The sequence below is a fragment of the Acomys russatus genome, chromosome 29 (genome assembly GCF_903995435.1).
Source record: "Acomys russatus chromosome 29, mAcoRus1.1, whole genome shotgun sequence".
NCBI classification, from domain to species: domain Eukaryota; kingdom Metazoa; phylum Chordata; class Mammalia; order Rodentia; family Muridae; genus Acomys; species Acomys russatus.
The window spans coordinates 31,077,329-31,099,434 of record NC_067165.1 but is presented as its reverse complement, the minus strand read 5'-3'; the positions used below and the strand labels follow the sequence as shown (position 1 = coordinate 31,099,434).

Genomic DNA, 22,106 nt, shown 5'->3' with positions numbered 1-22,106 from the left:
TGCCTGGCCTTTGGTGGTAACAGGCCCCTGCTGCTGCAGCGCCATAGACCCAAATGTGTCCCCCAGAGGCAGCACAGGCCAGGATGCCATCATGGTCCTAGTGGCATCACCAGCTACTCACATCAGGCTCTTCCTCACTACCCTCAGGGTTCCAGTTCTGCCTGTTTTTATTGTGCCCACATCCTTTGTTTTTCTCTTTCTCTTTCATTTTCCACCACTTACTTGCTCATCTTGGTGGTGCCCAGGGTCTTTGAATATCTAGGGTCATCTCAGGAGTGGTCTTAGGAGTGCTAAGCCCGGCTTGTGCATTATGGCACCAGGCAGGCTCATCTTGGGCATGGTTTGTCCTCCCAGGCCTGTGCAGCGCCAGGCTCATGATCATCTCAGGCTAGCTCCCTGTCCAGGCTCCATGGCGCCTGGCTGGTAGTTGTCTTGGGCTTGTTCCTCACCTGGTCTGCCTGCATAGCTCCATGCAGGGGTCCTCTGTCTCAGGCTCACTCTGGCCCCAGGCGGGGTTCATCTCCAGCTGGCTTCCTGCCCTGGGAGTTTGTCTGGGCCTGTGTGGCATGGAACTAGTGGTAGGCTAGTTCCCTGACTGGACCCCCTGGTGCCAGAATGGTGGTCACCTCAGGCTTGCTCTTTTCAGAGAATGTTAGGCTACTAACCTTTCATATGTTCACAGGTCAGAACGCTGAGCTCAGTGTAGACATAGTCTCTCTCCTCTCTGCCACCTACTGATGCACATGTGACACAGCAGTCACATCTGTAGTGCCTCTAGGGGCAGGGGCCATTAGTGTTCTATATTTGACAAATTTTAGGGAGGTCCAGAGAGAGACAGACAAGGTTGCTTTGTAGACCAAGGTAGCCTTAAACTCACAGAAATCCACCTGCTTTTTTTTTTTTTTTTTTTGCCTCCTGAGTGCTAGAATTAAAAGCATGCACCACCACGCCCAGCCTGTATTTGATAATTTTTGACAGATTTGCTCCTAAAACACAATACATAGGGTGGGTGGTGAGATAATTCAGTAGTAGAGTACTTGGTTGTGTAGGGTTTATGGCCTGACTTCCATACATGCCACTCTAAAAGAGAAAGCAGTAGGAACAGCCGCTGTCCATAGGGTGGAGAGCATCTCCATTCTGCAAGTTTCCCCACATTTCTCATCCTGTGTCTTTCTGCGCCCAGCAGCAGCTGCCTGACGTCACTACCTGATTTTTATCGTATGTTCAGCTTTACCTGCTTCTGTGCCCTGTTTGCAGGACCATCTGTCTAGGTGCTCTTCTGTGTCTGCTTTCCCTGGCAGTTTCTTTAAAATGCATCCATGATGTTGTGTAGACATGAGCCTCTCCTTCATCGGAAGAAATTGTGTGGTTTCTCAAATTTTCACCAACAGAAGAGATTCCAATTCTCAACACTCCTAATGTTTCTTATTTTAGCTGAGCAGGGAGCTTTGTGATTTCTTTGCTGCTGCTGTTTCTCTTACTTTGTCTCTTCTCTCTGGTTCATTTTCCCTCTCACAGCGGCTCTGTCACTCATGGTCTCCTAGTCTCACACTTTGAGGCTCACCTCAAGTGGCGCTTTATCATCTGTGCACGCTTACTCTATAGGCATATCCCTGGGGGCGAGAGCACTGCTCCTCCATCTCTTCCGACGCCACTGCTGCAAGCGGGAAGGGAGCCAGTAACTTGTCTGCTGCTCTGTCGCTATGAGGGAGTCAGTATTGTGTCTGCCACTCTCATGATGCTTTTTTGTTTGTTTTAATTCTTTTTCTGTGTTAATTGATATTTTGAAATTTTCATTCTAAAGACATGTGTCTGTAATTTATCATAGGGAGTTGCTTATATTTTGCATGTTCTTAGAAGTGTGGCAGAAGCTGAGGAGTGTTGTGGGTGTCCTGCTCCATCGCTCGCTGACATATTCCCTTGAGACAGGAGCTTACTATTTGGGCCAGCCTAACAGCACTTGCCTGTCTCTGCCTTTCTCTCAACCGTGACATCATAGGCACACACAGCCATGCCCAGCTTTTACATGATGCTGGGGACTCAGACTCAGATCCCCATGCTTGGATATCATGCACTGAGCCATCTTCCCAGCCCTGTCTTTAATGTTAGAAAACTCTCAGAAATAGTGTGTTTTCCTGTGTGTTCATGTCTCAGGTGCCTGTCAGATGCCTGTCAGAGTTTCTGTTTCTTCTACAGCTTTAGCTTTCCTTTTCTGTTTTTTGTCTTTTTAAAATTTGACTGTCTGCTGTGAGCAGTTGTTTCCAGCTTGTCTTCGTGTACCTTTCTCTTCAGCACAGTCTAGTCTGTTCAGCAATGAATGGATTTCTGTGACTAGTTCCCGTGTGTGTGTGTGTGTGTGTGTGTGTGTGTGTGTGTGTGTGTGGTCTTGATTGATACTTAGCATCCTTTGATGTGTTTGTAACCTGTGTTCATGGCATTGCCTGCTATGTCTCATCCTCTTGGTTTCGTTTTTATTTTCACTACTGGGTATTGAAGGTCTGCCTATGTCTATGTGTCAATAATAGGATGTTTTCCTGTCTGGTGGCCTGGCTTCTGTAGTATATACCTTCCATTTCTGCTTAACTATTCTCTCAGGCACAGATATTTCAAATACCTCATGTTGCTCTACTACCACAGATGCTCAGTGAGTGCTGTTTTCTTTTCTTTTTCTTTTTCTTTTTTTGTTTTGTTTTGTTGTTGTTGTTGTTGTTTTGTTTTGTTTTTTGGTTTTTTGAGACAGTTTCTCTGTGTAGCCTTGACTGTCCTGGACTTGCTTTGTAGACCAAGCTGGCCTTGAACTCACAGTGATCCGCCTGCCTCTGCCTCCTGAATGCTGGGATTAAAGGCGTGCGCCACCACGCCTGGCATAAGTGTTGTTTTCTAATGGGCCTGTGTGTGTACACAGGAGAATGCTTCCTGCCCCTCAAGGCTTATGAGCACTACCTGGCTCCTGAACTCTGTACCAGATCGCCTTCCCAGAGCAGTATGGACTACATACCCACCAGTGACACCCTGAACCCAGGTCTGCTACATGTGTCTATTTGACCTTGAAGAAACTGAGCAACTTCTCTGGGCCTTAGTCTTCTCATCACTAAGAGTCTACCACTGATGGAAAGCATCATATCTGCCTCCTTAGCTGGTCCCGGAATAAAATGATAAACAAAATGAGTCATTATTTTGTAACAACAAAATATTTTGTAACAACAAAATATTTTGTAACAACAAAATAATGTAAGTTGTAACAACTCTATTCCTGCCTGTGAGTCACTTCCATTGCACCCCCTGCAGATTCCATTTTTTTTCCTCTAAGATTATAGGAATTTGCTATATTTTCTAGTTAAAAATCTCTTGATGCCTTTAAACTTTGCAGATGTTATCTTGCATTTGTGAACCAGCGTAGAGAGTTCTGCTGATCTCTATACGCTCAAAGTATGAGCCCTCCTGTTTCTTTTAAGAAGTCTTTTCTTACCCCCACTTCAAAGGTCCCCTCTGAAACTTTCTTCTGTTAACCCTGTATACAGTTGCCTCGCTCCCCCGGCCTTCTTCACGTGATCTGTGGTGGCCAGCATCCTTTCTGGGTTTTTCTGTTTCTCTGTGTGAGTCTCTTTGCTTTGGGTTATGAAAGTTTCCCGGTTTCTTCTGATGCATACCAGAGAGAAGTTTTTGTGTTAATTTCTCAGATTGGAATTCCTGTAAGACACAGAATGCTTGCTGTGCCTGTGTGGCACGGGCCTGTGTGTGGGTCTCTGTATCAGGTCTAGATGACTAGCAGCTGCTGTCAACTTCCTGGCGTTCAGCTCTGCTTTAGCATCTGGGGATGGGCCTGGGCCCTGGGCTTCATGCAGGGTCTCAGTTCTCGCTCCCTGTCCTCCGCCTGCTGGAAGCCGCATATCTTGCCTGCATTACTGCAGCGTCCTTCAAGTCCAAGGCCTGAACAGGAGCTTGAAACCCCACGGGGCCGTTGGTCTCAACTCTCACTTACTATTCTAGCTTTGATTTTGATGTCTCTTTCATTTTCAGGCACCTGGGGATTTAAAAAAAAAAAAACTTGACTATGTATTTTAAAAGAATTTTTGTGGGTTTTATCCAGCATTTCTGTGTGTCTGTAATGGTAGAAAAGATGACTTTATATCACCTTAGTGTGCTGTTTTGCCAAAGGTCGATTCTGAAATTAGCAGTTCCGTTTTAGTATTGTTTTCATTTAATACTGTCTGCTTATACATTCATTAAGTAGTCTTTGCCTGTCCTTGAATGTTTTTGGCCATAACTACCTCCATTCTTCTTTTATCGACCAAGTTTACTACATTAATAGTATCTGTATACTCACTATGTAATGTGCTAGCTGCTCTTCCAAAGGACCTGGGCTCAATTCCCAGCACCTATGTGGTGGCTCACTACCGTCTGTAATTCCAGTTCCAGAGGATCCAACACTCTCTTTTGGCCTTTGTGGGCACTGTAGGCATGTGATGCACTTACATACATTCAGGCAAAACATCCATACAAATAACATACATGTAAATAAAAATCTTTGTTACTCTTTCCCCCTTTTTAAAGAGATCCTATAATTTGATTTCTTTTTTCTCTCCCTAACTACTTACAGTATTATTTTTTCTTTGTGCTTGTTAATAAGAATATTAAATAGTTTGACCACAAGATCCCATGGGCAATGCTTAAATTCTTAAACTTTTTCTCTTGCTCTAAGTCTCATGAGATGGATACAAATTCCCATGCTATCTATTCATGCTGCTGCTGCTGTCACTTGGAGACACTCAGCCCTCTGTTCATGCATTTAGAAACACACAGGGCTTTTCTCCTCTGTGGCGTTTGTGCAGCCCTGCTTCATCTGGCAACTGATATGTAGACTTGGGGTGATCCTCTGCCTCCTTGCTGCTGGAGTTGCGGGCATGTATCACTACAGAGCTCTGTGAACCTTTTAATAACAAAGATGTTAAAATAGCCTGTACTCAAATGGTAGGGCCAAATGCTCCCAACAACCATCTTTGAGGACACTGAAAGATTATACGAATCAACAAATGTCAGCTGCCATGGTATGGGAAAGGCATGGAAAGGCTAGAAGTGGAAAATAATTCTGCAGTCTCTTGGAAATGACCTTTTAAGGTTTACTCTGTGTGTGAGTGTTTTGCCTGCATGTCTGTGCACCTTGTTTGTATCTGGACACTCCTGAGCCAATTAGGCTGGTGTCTGCATTCACAGATATGAATATACAGCCATCACGTACACACACACATAGGTCAATTGTCTTCCTCCAAGTTTTACTCCAATTGTTGGATTCCTCTGTTCAAAACAAAACTCTGTTGTTACGTGCATATTGTAAGTCCTTATCATTATATTTGCCTCTGATTGGTGTTTTATTCTGCAAGTCATCGGTAGCATGTGTGCTAGGTAGCATTTTAACCACTGAGAGAGGGTGGTAACGCTTAGGCGTTACCTAGGAGACAGGTGAGGCACAGCCACAGCACCACTCACCCGTGGGTGATGCGTGTGATAGGTGAAAGCTGGGCGGAATGAGGTGAGGGCAGAGATACTGGCCAAGAGTTCATACCTGGAATTGTTCTAGACACAAAATATTCTGAATATATTGGATTTTTAAATATCTGCCTATGGAGACTTGAGGATAGGCCCTAAATATAAACATAGTATTCATTCTTGTTTCTTGCACACTGGCCTGAAGGTCATTACACACAGATCGTATTGTTAGTACACTTGAGTGTTGACTGTTGAACCTGTCATCTGTGATAGCATGTTGGTGCCATTTCTGATTTGCAGCCAGGAATGGGAGGACACACCTATAAACCAATATTCCTATAATCTCAGTTTGGGAAGCAGAGGCAGGAACACCAGCTTGGACTACATAAAGAAAGACACTGTCTTATAAAACAAAAGAGAAAGGATGAAATGGTTTCTGATTCTGAAGCATTTCAGATGACTCGTGTTCCTTCTGTGTAGTGCTTGAGCAGTTGGCCGGTGGAGGTGAGAGAGGCAGCTTGGCACCCATGGATGGTGTGTGCTTGTGTGCTCCTAGGTCAGCAAGGAGGGCCGTGCGCTGAGAGCAGGATGTAGAGGAGGTTAGGCCACCAGTGGCCGCTGGATCATGAACGGCCGGTGCAGTTCATTATAAGAACCTTGACTTTGATCTGACTCTGAAGCCATCTAAGGCAGTTGTGCAAAGAAATGCCAGGCTCTAGCTGTGTGCTAAGTAGATCGCTCTGGCTATTGAATAGAAGGAAGGGTGGGCAGAGGCCTGGAGATCAGCTCTGAGATTATTGCAGACATCTCAATAAATGGGGTTGGTGCTTAGACTGGCCATACAGTAATGAGAGGTGCTAGGATTTGTGGGGTCTTTGTTTTGTTTTTTTGTTGTTTTTATTTATTTTTTGGTGCTAGGATTTGTACATATTGCAGATAGAGCCAGTGGGCTTTGAAGGATTGGATCTAGTATATGAGGAAACATAGGCATCAGAGGTTACTATTGCTTTTTATTTCTATTTTCATTTTATGGTATGTGTATGTGTTTGGCCTGTATGTATGCCTGTGTAGTCAATGCTACTTTGTAGCCTTGAAGGTCAAAAAAAGGTTCCAGATCCCCTGGAACTGGAACTACAGACAGTTGTGAGCTGCCACATAGGTGCTGGGAATCAAACTTGGGTCTTCCAGAAGAGCAGCCAGTACTCTTAACTGCTGAGGCATCTCTCCAGCCCCCACTACAGGGTTTTGGTGTGAACAGTTAAGACAGGTGGGGAAGATGGCAGGGAGATGTAGAGTCATAAAGTTTCAGAAGCTTTCTAGGTTCCAGTTGGAAGTATTGAGAGGGAACCCAGGAAGTTTATATACCAAGAGAGGAGAGGGCTTGAGCTGGAGATGTGATGAAGAATGCCCAGCAAAGGGAACAGGGAGGCCTGGCAGTGACTCAGTGGAGGCACGAGCCGGATGACATGAGTACAACCTGTGCTGTGACAGCTTGAGCCCTGGGACATTGCATTTGGAGTCCGTGTCTTTGTGTCTGTCTCTCCTGCTGGCCAGCACTCCTGGGGGCAGACGTGGCTAACAGTAGGCCAGTTACAGCTCCAAGATGACCCACTAGTGATGACCAGCCTTTCTTTAGCTGGGTTTCCCCTCAGCTCCTCTGTGGAATGGAGAAGGAAAGACGACTCCTAGAGTCACCGTGAGAACCAAGTGAGAACATGCATGCAGGGCACTAAGTGTGGTTCCTGCCTCTAACTAATCACATAACTATTATTATCATTGGTGCTAACTCAGGAGCACTGCTGCCCTGCCCCTCCCTGTTGAGCGGCAGCGTTGCTGAATGAATGAGTGGATTGCTTTTGTCTTGTTGTATACCTCTCACTGGGCCTTTCCTGAATGCCTGTTTGTTTAACGTAGTCCTTCCTGCGTCTCTCTAGGGCTAGGTGGAGTCTGGAGGGAGAGGGGAAGGAGTTGAAGGTCGAGCCACGCAATGGAACTCCCCAGCTACAGCCAGCAGCTGCTTCTGCAGCTCTACACCCTGTGCAAGGAGCAGCGCTTCTGTGATTGTACCATTTCCATCGGCAACATCTACTTCAGGGCCCATAAGCCAGTCCTGGCAGCGGCCAGCCTCTTGTTCAAAACTCTGCTGGATAGCACGGACGCCATCTCCATCGATGCATCAGTGGTGAGCCCTGAGGAGTTTGCCCTCTTGCTAGAAATGACATACACTGGCAAGCTACCTGTGGGCAAGCACAACTTCTCCAAGATCATCTCGTTAGCAGATAGCCTGCAGATGTTTGACGTGGCTGTTAGCTGTAAGAACCTTCTGACCAACCTCGTAAACTGCTCTGTCCAGGGCCAAGTGCTGAGGGACATTTCAGTGCTGCCCTCAGAGGCAGGTGGCAAGGGATCAGAGAAGCCTCAAGTTGAAGTCCTTTCCCCTGAAGGCACTGGGGAGCCCTCTTCTTCCTTGGCAGTTTCTGCCGTGCCAGCAGACCATGAGAAAGCCAAGACCCAGGAAGTAATCCATGTGGCTACTGGAGAGAGAAGTGCAGATCCTCCCGCTGCCCAGGAGGTTCCGGTGGCTACAGAGGTCACAGGGGTGACTCCCCACACTGCTCAAGTTTGCTCCCCTTCCCCTGCTGGACAGATCCCAAGTGAGGCCAAGGAGGGCAGCACAAAAGCAGGTAACAACCATTTGATTTTGTGTTTTGTGTCACTTAAATTTATATTTAATCAGAATATATATTTTTTATTGCCAATTTCAGTATTTGGTTGTTTCTAGTTTTTGAAATTCTTTGTTTTGTGGTCATTTGTTATTTTGAGACTGAGTCCCTCTGTATAGCCCTAGCTGGCTCAGAACGCACCATGTAGAGCTCACCAGGTTGACCTCTAACTCATGGCAATCCTTCTGCCTCTGTCTCCCAAGTGCTGGGATCACAGATATGCATCACCATGCCCCACAAATGGTTTGTTTCACTGATAATTTGCTGGAGGTCACCATTAGATAGGACATCACAATTTATTGCAGCCCCTCACTGGAATCTTTTAAAATGTCTCGGTTTTTTGGAATTGAAAGTTGAAGCTAGCTACAGAGCACAGAGGCAATACTAAGACAGCAGTGTCTGAATTGAGCATGGTGGTACACATCTGTAATCCCAGCACTTGGGGAGGCAGAGGCAGGCGGATCTCTGTGAGTTCGAGGCCAGCCTGGTCTACAAGGGGAGTCCAGGACAGCCAAGGCTACAAGAGAAACCCTGTCTTATAAAACAAACAAATAGACAAACAAACAAGCAAACAAGAAGGACAGCAATGCCCTGCTTCCCAGAGCCACCCAGGACCATCAGCATGTCCAGATGATGTGTAAAGGAGAAGGCCTCAAGATGCTGGCGTCCTGCTCACCCCTCACGTGCTAGATGGGCAATCTCAGCCTGAAGGTTCTCCTCAGCTGGAACTGCTTTTTCATCATTTCAAGTAATAAAGCCCTGTTTTGTTTAATTCTCTTCTTTAGAGTGTGAGAGGAAGCAGGACCAACTGCATTTCCTGCTAGAACATGAAAGTGTCTTCTCAAATGCAATCCTGTTCACCCAGGACATGTTGAAAAGACTGGAAGAATGCTCAGAGATTAAAGGCCCTCAGAAGGAGGTAGGTGCCTCTAAGCATCATTTGCCTCTCAGGAATCCATGTCAGTGTCCCTCACAGGCCAGAAATAGGAAAATGCAGGGCACCCGGGGTCTCACTTTCCCAAATTATATGACCTGCCTCCCTTCTTGAAAGAACAGGAATGAAAGACTGTGAGGCAGTGTACTTCAAGAGGAAGTTGTGTCTTGATCGTGTGAGAGTCCATTTTTTGTTTTGTTTTGAAACAAGGCTTTGTTCTATAACCCAGACTGGCCTCGAATATTCTGCTTCAGCTTCTCAAGTGCTGGAATTTCAGGTGTGCACCATGATGCCTGGATTGTCACCAGTTTTGTTTCCGTTTTTGCCTTGAGACAGAGTCTCACTATGAAGCCATGGTTGGTCTGGAGCTTGGATATAGACCAGGCTAGCCTCCAACTCAGAGAGATCCACCTGTTCTGCCTCTCAAGGTGGGCACCACCCTGCCAGACATTATCACCGGTTTGGTCCATAAGTCTTCACTGATCACACCATTAAGGATAAAATGAAGCAGAAGGTAGTCTCAGATAACCCTAAATCAGACAGGTAGACACTGATGCTCAGAACACATACAAAGAGTGTTTACCAGAAGCACACAGCAAATGATATCTCAGAGGAATACAGTGGCCGTTCCAGACATTAAAAACTCAATGATAAACTGTTTAGTAATGCTGTGCTAAGCTTGATACATAATTTATCTCATTTAGTCTTCACAGAAATTAAGGTCTGTTTTTTTGTTCTCTTTTGTGGCTGAGAATACAAAGAGGTGATATAGCTTGGTAAAGCCACAGAGCACATAAGACTCAGCCAAGGCTGGAGAGATGTCTCAGAGGTTAAGAGCACTGAGTGCTCTTTCCAAAAGGTCATGTGTTCAATTCCCATCAACCACGTGGTGGCTCTCAACCATCTATAATGTGATCTAATGGCCTCTTCAGTCATGCAGTTGTACACGCAAGCAGAACAATGTATACATAATAAATAAATTTAAAAAAAAGACTCAGAGCCAGAACTCAAACCCAAGGATTCTGACTTTCATGTGTAGTGCTGAGGATAGAGCCCAGGACCTTCCTTGTCAGTAGGTACAGTAGGTACAGTAGGTACTCTGTCACTAAGTATGCCCTCAGCCTGGATTCTGACTTTAGAGAGCTGCACACTGAGTTGTCCTGATTCCAGCAGGGCAGAAGCGACCCATACATGTGTGTTTACGTTAGGAATCGCCTGACAGGAAACTGCCAGATGGTTGTCATGCTGTTTTTTAGCTGCCCTTTTCTGTTTTCAGTAAGGCAACCGAGACCCATCCCCACCTGTGATCTGCACACCTGACCCTGCAGGGTTCGCTGCACAGGCACTCAGAACCCACCTGCTTCCTCTGTCAGCCCTGCTGCCCCTGCTGAGAGCTCGGCAGGGGGGCTCCAGCAGGTGGGTGCAGCTGATGGGGGCCCTCTGCTGCTGTAGGCCTGTTAACTGCTAATTCTGTCAGTAAATGTCTGCCAGCACTTCATTGTTTTCCTGGCTCATTGTAGGTTGCTTTGTAGAAGACAAATCAAGATTTAGAATTGATTTTAACCATATTACTAAATAATTGGCCATTGTCATAAATTGCTGCCTTGAGAGCAATGCTTTTTACAAGGCTGGGTGACCCCTGATGTCTCTCTGAGGGGCTGGGTGGTTTAAAGTTGTAAATCCTGGCCACTGTTTGTGTGATTGCTCTGAAGGACATTGCTTTTATACTTTTTACACTTGCATGTTCTCTTCACAGCTTACGCCATCATTTTTGTCATTGCTTTGTTACCTTGGTAACTTCTAGACGGGCCTCTTCAGGCTGCTCTCCGCTTCCCTTGGAACAGCGTTCCTTAGATCAGCAATGATTGCATTAAGAATTGTGTCTTTGCCCTTTTTGGATGACACTGTGCCTAAAAGTGTCCATTGCAGGAGCCAGAAAAATGGGTCCAGTTGTTAAGATCATTGCAGAGGACCTGTGTTGAGTTTCATCACCCACTTGGAGGCTCACAACCCTCCGTAACTCTGGCTTCTGTGGGCACCTCATGCACAAATACGCTCGCTATGTATACATGCGTACAGGCAGAACACTCAACAAATAAAAGTAAAATAAATTATAAAAAATACATCTTTTATGTGGGTCTGTTCAACACTTCCTTTTTCTTTCTTTGCTTTCTAGTTCTAGTTCTAATCGTCTGGTGGCAGTAACTTTAGCAGTGTTTAGAAGAACCCCGAGTCCTGCTGCGATCATTACAGGCTTATGTTATTTCTTCCTTAGTTTAGCGGTCAGAGTACCAGCTTTAAAAATCACTTGGTGGCTGCATTTAAAACTGCTATGGCCCATAATACAGCTTTAGACTTCAGAAAGAAAAGGAAACAGCCTTTAAGAACATAAGATTAAATTAAATATAAGGGCAGAGGCTGTAGCTCGCAGTAGAGGCCTTGCCTGGTAAGCACGGGGCCCTGCATTTGATCCCCAACACTGCAGGAGTGAATTGCTGAGTTGGCTAGGGTTGGGGAGCTGTCTTGTAGCAGGTTCTCCTGCTCACCTTCCTCCCAGCCAGCTCTAGAGGCCTGCCTGGCTGCCGTACACTGCACACCACACTTAAAGCGCACAATTTGGTACAGTTTTAATATATGTCCAGAAGCCATTATCACAGTCAAGGTGGACATGCAGCACCCCACTTATCCCCTAAGTCAAGCTGCTTCAACCTTTTCTTAAACCCCTTTTTTCTTGAGAAATTTTGTGTGACCCGGGTATACAGGCATATAAATCAGATATGCAAATCCAACATTTACTGACAATAAATCATCAAGAAACTTATTTTAAAATAATTCTTTGGTGTACATATACTTTCATCATGTATTACAGATAAAAACAGATTTGCGTACTAATGAGAGACATGTCTATTTTTATGTAAAGAGTTAAATCTTGGCTGAATATTTGATACTACAAGATGCAGAGATCATTGTTGGCTTTGTCAGAGTTGGGCCTCACAGTCGCGAATGCAAGAGAGCACTGCTTCGGGCAAAATGGCACAATTCAGAAATGACGTGAAATTCTGCCCTAATCCCAGGCCAAAGTTCATTTAAATTTTTTTTTCTTTTTAATAAAATACAAGTCAGCAATTTAAACAGCAATTTGAAAATTAAGCATTCTAGTGCAATACAACCCAAAATGCACTACTTTAACACTCATGCTGCGGACCTGTGGTAGAAAACTAGGAAAGGTCTTTGTTCTCCATAGACCATATGTCTCTGTAAGCAGAGAACTTGGTGAGAGCAGTGAATCCTTGTAGTTTCTAGAAGCAGTTAATCTTGACTCAGAGCTGAGGTGACTGAGGCAGCGTTTGTGGCACTGCCTGGCATGCCACGTGTGGGCAGAACAAACTGTTCACGCTGTACCTTCAGAACTGCTGGAAGTACTGCAGAGCCATTGCACATTTGGTTTAAGCTTTGATTTTCTTGCTGTTGCATGTTCAGAAACATTCTGTTGCCAAATCTCTTGTAACCATCCCCCAACACACACACACACACACACACACACACACACAATTATCTAGCCCCCTGTTGGGCCAGAATCCAGGTAACCATTGGTTAGCTTTCTGTCAATTTAGATTAGTTTGTGTTTTCTAGAATTATTACATAAATGGAGTCTAGGGATGGGGCCTGTTTCCTTAAACATACTTGGTTGAGATCCATCCATGCCGTTGTATGTTCTTTCCTTGTTGCAAGGTGATACTCCCTTGCAAGGCTAACAGTTTACTTGCTTGGCCTGACTACCTCTTTGTGACCTTGAGCAACCTAGTCTTTATAAGGCTTGGTTTCTCAGTTTATAAAGTGGGTATGTCACCAGGTATCATCTAGGCTCATCTTGACGTAGTTAGGATTATGTATATGGTGTTCTCCGTAAAAGGCCAGGCGCTCAGCAGGAGCTTAGTAGGTAGCACTGCTGCGTTGCCTTGTAATTACCTCAGTGCTCACTGGCCTAAACAGCCTCTATGCCTCTGAGTGCCCTGTGCTGTCCTAGGGCTCTGTGCTTTACACCAACATGTGGGCTGACCGTAGTGGCCTTAGGCTTAATTTATCAGAGAGGTTAATTGTTCAGAGAGGTACCAACTCCTGAGTGGAAATAGCTTCCTGAATTGCCGGCTGGGGTCTCAGACAAAGTCCTCAGTCTCTCCAGAACAGGGCTGTGTTCTGTATGGTCTGGAATGTTTGTTAAGATGTGTCCCTCCGAGAATCTGGTTCTTCGGTTGTAGTAGAGCTTAGGAATCTGCCTTTAACAAGTTCCCCAGTGGGCTGCCATTTGGTGTCTGTGCCCATGGACCACATTTAGCACTGCTAAAGTTACTGATCTCCAGACTCCTACATTGAGGGCAGAGGACATGATCCCTGTGTCCAGAGAGGCCATAGACTATCCATTTTTTCCATGTGTCACTCTGCTTGCTTTTGGTTCAGCAAGTGTTCCCTGAGCAACTGGCTTGACCCAGACAGCTCTGATCCCTCCCTACAGATTACTTCATGGTGAAGACATCCTTCCACGAATGTAGCCAGGTCCTGGGTGGAGTCCTGCTGTAAGGCTTCTGTCATGAGACTATTCGAGAGCCGGTCGCTAGAGCAGCATATTTTTTGTTCTAGTACAACTGTCGAGTTTGGCTTTTCTTGTTGCTATTTTTCCTGTTCCTACATCTTTAGCTCCCAAGGAGTTTTGGGTGTTTTGTGGGTTTTGTTATTGGCTAATTGTCATGATGTAACTTGACACCATTAAAAAGTTGACATTTGAAGCCTGCTGCCACTGGTGAGTGGCACTGGGTTTTGGTTGAGACACACAAATGCAAAGTCCACAGTTGACCTGGCCTGAGTTCAGGAAGAACTTGGGGTCCTGTGTCTTGATAGGTTTATCTCCAAAGCTACTGACCTTGACGGGTCTCTGGGGCTGGGGTGTGGAGCATCTCCTGCCAGAGCATGCCAGTCTAACAGCCACTGCCAGAAGAGAAAGCTTTATTCCTGACCGAGGAAAGCCAGCTTCAAGCTAGCCCATACTTTGTTAAGTTTGTGCTACAGCTTTTAATTGTCTTCCTCCTTGATTCCAGCCATGTCCCTGCTTTTAATTAATTGTGTGTGTATCAAAGCGATCTTTGTTAAGAATAAGGAGCTAACTTTTCCACTATTGATTTCTGGGCTGTCTGATTCACTTTCAGTTTATGTCCTAGAAAGACTCCCAGAACTGAAGACCTGGTAGTATTTGTTCTCCTTCAGCTACATTTCAAAGACAAGCTAGTTTGCTCCTCTGTGAATCCGATGTGCTCAGCGGTGGCACTGCTTTGCCTTGTGGCATGGTACAGCTTTCCGTTGGTGTAAGGACAGTGCTCACTGGCTGGGGTAACTCTCTCAGAGTAAGTGACTAGCAATCACTTCACAGGGCTATGAGAGGTGAAAGTCAGTTGGTGTTTTTCCAGTTCTCCACTGTTCATCAAGTCTGGGCCACACAGCTAGAGCTACAAAAAGGCTTGGAGGCATAGGGAAAGGTTCAGTTACACTTCAGTACTGGTCTCCGTAGTAATTACATAGACTAAGGGGGATGGCGTGTGTATTGCCTGTGTCCCACTCAGCGTTCAGTGGCTGCTTTTGGTAGGTACAGTAGCATCTGGTGCAGATGCATTTAATGCATCCAGTGTTTCATTCAGACTACTCTGTGTGCTACCCTGTGGCCTTACGCAGGCTCCTTCACCTTAGAGCGGTAGGAATGCATCCTAGCATAGTGTGAGGAATAAAGTAGACAGCAAGTCTACACTTAGTCCAGGATGTTGTGGACCTATTATGGTCTGTATTGTGGTTTATTTTTATTTTATTTTTTGTGTGCTAGTGATTAAGCATGCTAAGCAGGCATGCACTCCAGGGCTACACTCCAGCCCCATCTTTATCATTAGTGTTATTCCCTGGCGCTCAGCATGAAGGGAGGGCCTGAGTGCGCAAGATTGTCACCCAAACAAATGTAAAGTCCTGGCAGAAAGGTTGAGATAATCACATGAATCTAGCAAAAAGACTTGAGTGAAAGGACAGATGAGATGGTTTTCCTGTGCTGTAAAGGGAAAACTCACTACCTCACCTTTAAATGCATCTATTTTTCACTTGGTAACTTTGACTACCTGTGTGAACATGTATTGACATGGATTTCCTGGATCACCTTTAACCCCTTAAGAGTCAAAGGAGTTGTGCTGTTTGCTTAAAGAACTTGGCCTTGAGGCCAGGCTGTATTTAATTGGGACCTTGGAGCTCTGTGCAATATACAGCACTCTCTTGGCGCTCCCATCTGGGCAGAACTGCTGTTGCAGAAGGGGCCGGCTGCACTGCAGAATGTCTGCAAGCCTGGAGTGCCAGCTCTGATGTGGATGCCCAGTCAGTGCTGGAGTGAAGAGCAGGGCTGTCCAGGCAGCTGACGGCTCCCTCCTGCCCTTTCATCAGCCCACGCCTGCTTCTCCTCCCAGGTGGTCACCCAGCACCACTGCTGAGCAGTGAAGTTAACAAATGTTTTAATTTCACTGCTGAGTAGTTCTGCAAAGGGAGAGACAGCAGAGAGGATAATGAGAAGCAGCACTTCAGAAGCCTGCGATGGTGGAAGCTTCATTCCCCTCAGCTCAGGTGATAGTGCCAGACACAGCGAGAGAGTTTGGACTATTTAGAGGGCCATAGGCAAACAAAGGAAACAGCCTGGCCTGACATGGAATAAGGTGACTGTGTGATATCAGTAAGAAAGGGAGGACGGGAGGAAAGGGAAACAGAGGAAGCCCTGTGTTTACCGGGGGTGTTAGAAGTGAAGTGTGACTGTGAGCTACCTCTTCTAGTGTGAGACATCACTGTTATATTAAGCAGCCTGGAAATAGCAAGCGCTTATTCCCAAAGATTCTGCAGGTCAGGAGTCCAGGTGGAACTTAGCTGGTCCCTGACTTGAGTCTCACAAGGCTGCAGCTGCAATGTCAGCCAGCTACTGCTGTCTCCAGGCTCAGTGGGAGAGCATCTTTTCTCCCCAGGACCATAGCAATTTCCAGAAGGTGTGCTTTCATACTACACTCTGCTGCAATTGGACTTGTCCCTTCTTCCCAGTGACCTCTTCCTAGAGCAGTTCAAATCTAGTGGCTTGCATCTCCCAGGGCAAGGCAGAGAGAGGCAGCAGGTTCACAGAGCAAGTTGATGCTTACACGTACACTGTCACTGATATGCACATTTGTGCTATGGGCCAGACAGACAAGCATAGTAGCAGAAGCTTCCCAAAGGCTTATCTTATGCTTGTGCAGTAGTCTCTTCTTCAGAAATAAGTCATGAGAAGGGTGTGGCTAGCTGGTGGCAGAAGTCCTGGAGCTGTTTTTCATGCTGTTGATCCCGGGGTCCCTACTGCTATCAGTGAAGGGTGTTCTAAAGAGATGGCAGACCAGCTAACAAAAAACACAAGAAGTTGAATTAATTTGGCTAGAGGGAGTTGAAGCATTCGCCTAACATCGTTATTTATACCTCAGGGTAATGGAAATTATTTACTATAGTAAGATCATTGCGTAGGTTTTTAAAAATTTATGTGCACCTGCACATGTGCCATGTGTCTTCAGATGCTTGCAGAAGCCAGAAGAGGGCATTGGCTCTCCTAGAACTAGAGTTACAGGTAGCTGTGATCTTCCCGAAATGGGTGCTGGAGACTGAACTCTGGTCCTCTGCAAGAGCAGCAAGTGCTGCTAGCCATGGAAGTAGATTGTTAAACTAAGTTTTGTCCAAACTTACATTTGGAGATGAACAAAAACCATAATAACCCCCTTTTCAAAGATCAATATAAGAAGTATACATCTAACTGTATGCATGGAATTATGTTTTGCTCACCGCATGGCTTTGAGAATAAAATTTCAATTTATTAACTCTACCTTTTCATTGGTCTTCTCATTTACATAAGAGATGTTCTGTCAGACCAAAGATAGCCATGTTAATTTTGTTTATTTTGCCACTGATGTTGCTGATATTTTACTGTGATCTGAAATATTTAAGGTTTGCTCTGTGGCCCTGAAACCTGGAGTCTAAGGCATATCTCACAGAGCTGTGTGGCTCTAGCTCAGAAGAGAGGACTGGAGCCTGGAGCCTCTTTCAGGATTGTCTGGGGAAAGAAATAAGAGTTAACAAGACGCTGAGGCCACCCAGGCTGTGAAACAGTTCCCTGTCTGCTCAAAATAATGTTTTAGGCCAGTCTTAGATACTGCTGTGGCTATGGATTTGGGAGGAAGCTGAAAGTGGCTGGCCACAAAGACAGGTTTTTAACCACAGTGCTTCAGTGTCACTGGTGCCAGGCAACTATAACAAGGCAGAGTGACACCAGATATTATTGGAAGGCCAAGAGGTGCAAGCTGAGAGGCAAGGCAGGTTGTGTGTGAGTGTTGGTACCAGAAGAAACTTTGACACTTTCCTTTCTAGAGTAGAAGCAGCCATTACCGTGGGGTAATTAATATGTGAATCATGTTCTCTGACAGCTGGCACCTATAAGCCAACACATTGTTAGCCTTATTACAGAATAGATCTAAATGTAATAAGGCCCGTGTCTTTCTAAATAGTCTATCATTCAGAATGTAAATGACTTAAAGTGTTCTTTTTTCCTAACTCGCAAGATTTTAATTGCATTCTCAAATAGTAAAATGACAGTTCATTCAATTTGAAATTCAGATATCCTTGCCTGAGAAATACCCAGTGTCATAAGATTCAGAAAGGTATAATTAGGCAAGAAGTGCATTGCATTTGTTAAAAATATACTGTACACCTACTATGTGCCAGGTTGAGGCTGTAGAGGCTTGGAAGCATGATTGCTGCCTTCCAAAAGTATCAGAATAGAAAACAGTAATGAACCAGTTACAGCATGTGCGTCCAGGACAGAGGAGGACTGCCAGAGAGGAGGTGGAGGCTAGATGGTGGGAGTGGGTCCCTGGTGGTTGAATTGCTGTACCTGCCCGCTGGTGCAGTGGGTGAAGGGCTGAGGGAGAGGGGAGAGGGTCAAGATGTCAGGGCCATCATGCCACAAGTGTAATTCTTATAGGCAACTAGTCTCTCTTTCTCTCTGTGTACTTGGTTCACAGACCATAATGGATTGTCTCAAGGGTGAAGGAGGAGGCTCAGCATTCCAGAGAATTCTGGACAAAGTGCACAGTGGGAGCCTGGATGTGCAGGCGGCCTTGTCTCTGATGAGACTATACCAGGAGTCTGCACCTGCAGAGACTGCGTCTCAGGTCCAGCCACAAGGTAAGGAGGCTGTTCTGGCCACCTGGGTGACCCAGCCTTTCGAGTTCTAGCCAATAATGCGTGACACTGGTGGCTTTCACACAGGTTCTCATGCCATCCCAGAAGCTGCATGTTAAATATGCACAGGCTCCGTGTGAGTCTCCATCTCCACCCTACTTATCTAGGCTGCTACCTCAACAAGCCGAGGCTGCTGTCGCTGTCCTCTTGCCTTTCAAAAAACCGCACGTCCAAAGCAGCGCCTGCAGTGACTGGTTCGTTGCCAGCACTTAAAGGCTGGACTTGCTCTCATTCGGGTTAGGTACAAAGCAGTGGCCTCGCCTACCAGAAGTTAACCTCTGGCTGGCTCCGAAGCTTTGTATTTCGACAGATAAATGAAACATTTTTCCTTTCATAGAGTTTAAACAGAATAATAAAGTATTTTCCTCTCCAAAAGTGATTCTGCATTCAGGTGCACAGAAGCACTTTACTATTCTGTTAGATCTCTCTCGACAGACCACGCTGTCATTTTCTTCAAATTGACTAGCTTCTCTTGTGTGTCTCTAATTCTCTCTCCCCCAGGGAGCGCAGGGGAGGGAAAGACCTTGTCTGTTCTGTTACTGGAACACAAAGAGGACCTGATCCAGTGTGTAACACAGCTCAGACCTATTGTGGAGTTCCTGAAAACAGCCAAGGAGGAATTCCTGCCTGGCTCCGAAAAAAGGGTAACTGTGTCAAGCCTGTGCCCCCTTCTGAACTGCTGCAGAGCTTGTTTTTAGCGCCTCTGCAGCATGAGGCACTTTTTGCTTTGCGATATTTTGATACCTTCTGCACAGTAATCACCTTGGCTGATTGGAGCTTCCTGTCGCAGGCTCCATTCATCTCTTGCCGTAGCTTGTACAGTGCACTTTGCAACACATGGCACGTGGGCAGGTAGATGGGCTGCTGGGACTCTGGCTTGTTTCCAGAAATGATACATGGGTAATGTATACATACAGAGGAAAATAAGCAAAAATGAATTTTAAAAGAAAAATTGAGAGAACCCTGCTAACAGGCTGTGCTTCCCTCTGTCTTCTTGGAATCCTGGGATGAGGTGGTGAGAAGCTCCTGGCCCTTCTCTGTTATCACATGTCTCTTTCTACAGTGTGGGGTTGGGGAGCAATGACAGTGCCGTGGGCATCCCTTCACTCTTTATTCTTGGGCATTTGTTGCCAATGTTTTGGTGTTAACGAATGATGTTGCAGAGGACATCCTTGCAGGCAAAGCTCTGCAGACCTCTCAATATTATTTCCTTAGGGTAATTTTTAAATGGAATTTTAGAATAGAGTGTAAAAGTTTTTGTGGACATTGTCAAGTTGCCCTTCAGGAAGGTCACACCAGTTTATTCTCCCAACAGCTAGCTGCTAAAACCCTCATAAAACTGCTGGCATGACTTCTCAGGGCAACTAGATAACTGTATTTGTTGGTGTTATTGATTTCAACTTTGTGCTAAAAATATGTCTGTCTAGAAGGAAGGGTGGGAAGAAGGAACTTCTGAGGCATTGCTTCTTAAATCTGCAGAGAGTGACTTAGCTGTCCAGGAGGGATGTTCCAGAACCTTGGTGTGGTAGCACCGGGGCCACAGTGGGCTGGGTCCTGGATTCCATCTGCCTGAGTTGTCTTAGGTTGAAAACCAGGCAGGCAGAGGGGTGGGGGCAGCTTCTAATCTGAAAATGTATTTTGGAAATTGATGATGTTTTAAAGTTCCCTAAATTTCATAGACAGGGCTAATATGCTGGGAATGAGCTTGTGTTTTCCTCTGAGGCTTCAGATCAGGTGTAATTTTAGGCACTCAGTTTCAGTATGCTGCTCATTGTACCAGGAGCCCTTGATTCCCTGTTCCAAGATTTCATTCCTCCCAGCCCTCTCCTGATGAGCAAGGCTCAAAGTGGACTTTGAGTTGTTCTATTATCTTGTAAAACAGCACTTTGAGGTAGAACCACCTGCTTGCTCCCCCACCTCTATGCTCTGCTGCAGGATAGACCACACTGTCATTTTCTTCTGTCACTTTCAGTTTACTTGACAAAAAAGGCTGGAGCAGAACTTAAATTAGTTGCAAATCACAGCAACACTTCTTAATCTGGGGTCATGCAGCCACTGCAGCTGCTTCTGGAAGACTCCAGCAGGAAGACTGTCTCAGTGAGTGGTGAGTCCATGGCCACAGCTTCATGTTACCATGGGGAATGAGCATTGGTCCTTCTAGAACTTCTTTTATGAAATTATGCTTTTCATGCTTTATCTGTAAAAAATGAGAAAGAAGAAATTTCTTAACTTCAGGACATAAGCATAGCAATTACTATCGTTGCCATCTGCTTGCTGTGTACAGTCTGCTAAGCAATGTACTAAAGACTTCTGGTGATCCTGAATTCTTCCCAGCAGCTTTGTGAGTTCATCCCTTCCTCACAAGACCCAGGAGCTTGGGGAGGCTGAGGCTCCACTGGGCTCCACTGGACCTGAGCACATTGAGAACATTCTCACCACTGTGCAGATGGCTCATGGCTAATGGCAACCAAGTGTTGCTTCTGAAGGAGCACACATGTCCCTAACAGTCACACCAGGCTCTGTAAGCAGCGGCGCCGTCTCTCAGAGTCCTCAGAAGGACAGTGCCGGGGTTGGTGTGGTTACCCTCTTTTCCAAGTGGGGAAAGTGAGCTTCCAGGATTCATGTGACTCGCCCAAAGTTGCACAGCCTGAATGACCAGAGCTGGGGTATAAACTGAGTCAGCGCGGCCTTCGAGTCATCCCTGCACTGCTTCCCTAGGCATCAGGAGGTGGCTTAAGAGTGAAGGGTTGGTGCTAAAGTCATTACAGGTTTTAAATACAAGCTCTTAAATTCTAAATTACGGTTCATGTAGTCGAAACTTTATCCAAGTAAAAATGACTGATTTTAAAGCTCAATTCATTATTTTATAATGGAGCTAATTTGATAATGGCAGCTGCTGGCATGCTTCCTTAAGGGATCTGTTTGACTGTCTCCTGAGAGTAGGCATTTCCCAGAGGAAGGCTCACAGCTCAGTTGCTGTGGAGCCATGTACCAAATACGTTGAAATAATCTCCTGCTTTCCTGGCTCCCTAAGAACCACGCTATGCACATTACACTCTGATCCATTAAGGAATAGTTCTATGGCAATAGGAAAGTATCTGTCACATGTTTTATTGTTCAACATTTTTGTTAGAGCCCTGTGACCTTTTTACTCAGAAAATTTATAGACAAACCAAAAAAAGATCAAGGGAAGTGGGAATGTTGATTTATGAGTGGAACTAAGACACGTGGCCATTGAGAATGAAAAGAATAGAAAACAACAAATCCACGGGACTGGGGAGATAGATTGGTAGGTAAGATAGCTGCATGACCATGAGGGCCTAAGAGTAGATCCCAGCACCTATGTGTTGAGTAGGCAAAGTGTGCCTGTAGCCCCAGTGCTGGGAGGGTGGGTACACAGAGGATCACTGGGGCTGGCCGGCCAAGATCTGAGTTCAGTGAAAGAGCCTGTCTCAAGGGACAAGGTAGAAGTTGATAGAACAGGACACCCAATATCTTCCACAGCTCTTTGCATGCACAGAATATGTGTACACATACACACACGCACAGGAGTGTGGACATGTATACATGCAAAGAAAAAGTCATAGAAAACAAGCAAAGAACCCATAAAGCCTAGGGACACACAGTGTAGTCTCAGTACT

The 22,106-nt window shown here is 45.6% G+C and overlaps 1 protein-coding gene and 1 non-coding gene across 2 annotated transcripts in view; one reads left to right on the top strand and one right to left on the bottom strand.

The window, feature by feature from the left end:
* Nucleotides 1-22,106, top strand: part of Zbtb40 (zinc finger and BTB domain containing 40) — a 66,676-nt gene that overhangs the window by 21,178 nt on the left and 23,392 nt on the right. Inside the window, exons 2-5 of the mRNA XM_051171973.1 lie at nucleotides 7,422-8,171; nucleotides 8,996-9,129; nucleotides 18,246-18,408; nucleotides 18,967-19,109. Of these exons, the coding sequence (XP_051027930.1) occupies nucleotides 7,475-8,171; nucleotides 8,996-9,129; nucleotides 18,246-18,408; nucleotides 18,967-19,109 (1,137 nt within the window). The 5' untranslated portion in view covers nucleotides 7,422-7,474. The remainder of the gene's footprint in view (nucleotides 1-7,421; nucleotides 8,172-8,995; nucleotides 9,130-18,245; nucleotides 18,409-18,966; nucleotides 19,110-22,106) is intronic.
* LOC127212100 (small nucleolar RNA SNORA17) lies at nucleotides 649-785 on the bottom strand. The gene has a single exon (XR_007833485.1). It is a non-coding gene; the product is annotated as a small nucleolar RNA SNORA17 (small nucleolar RNA).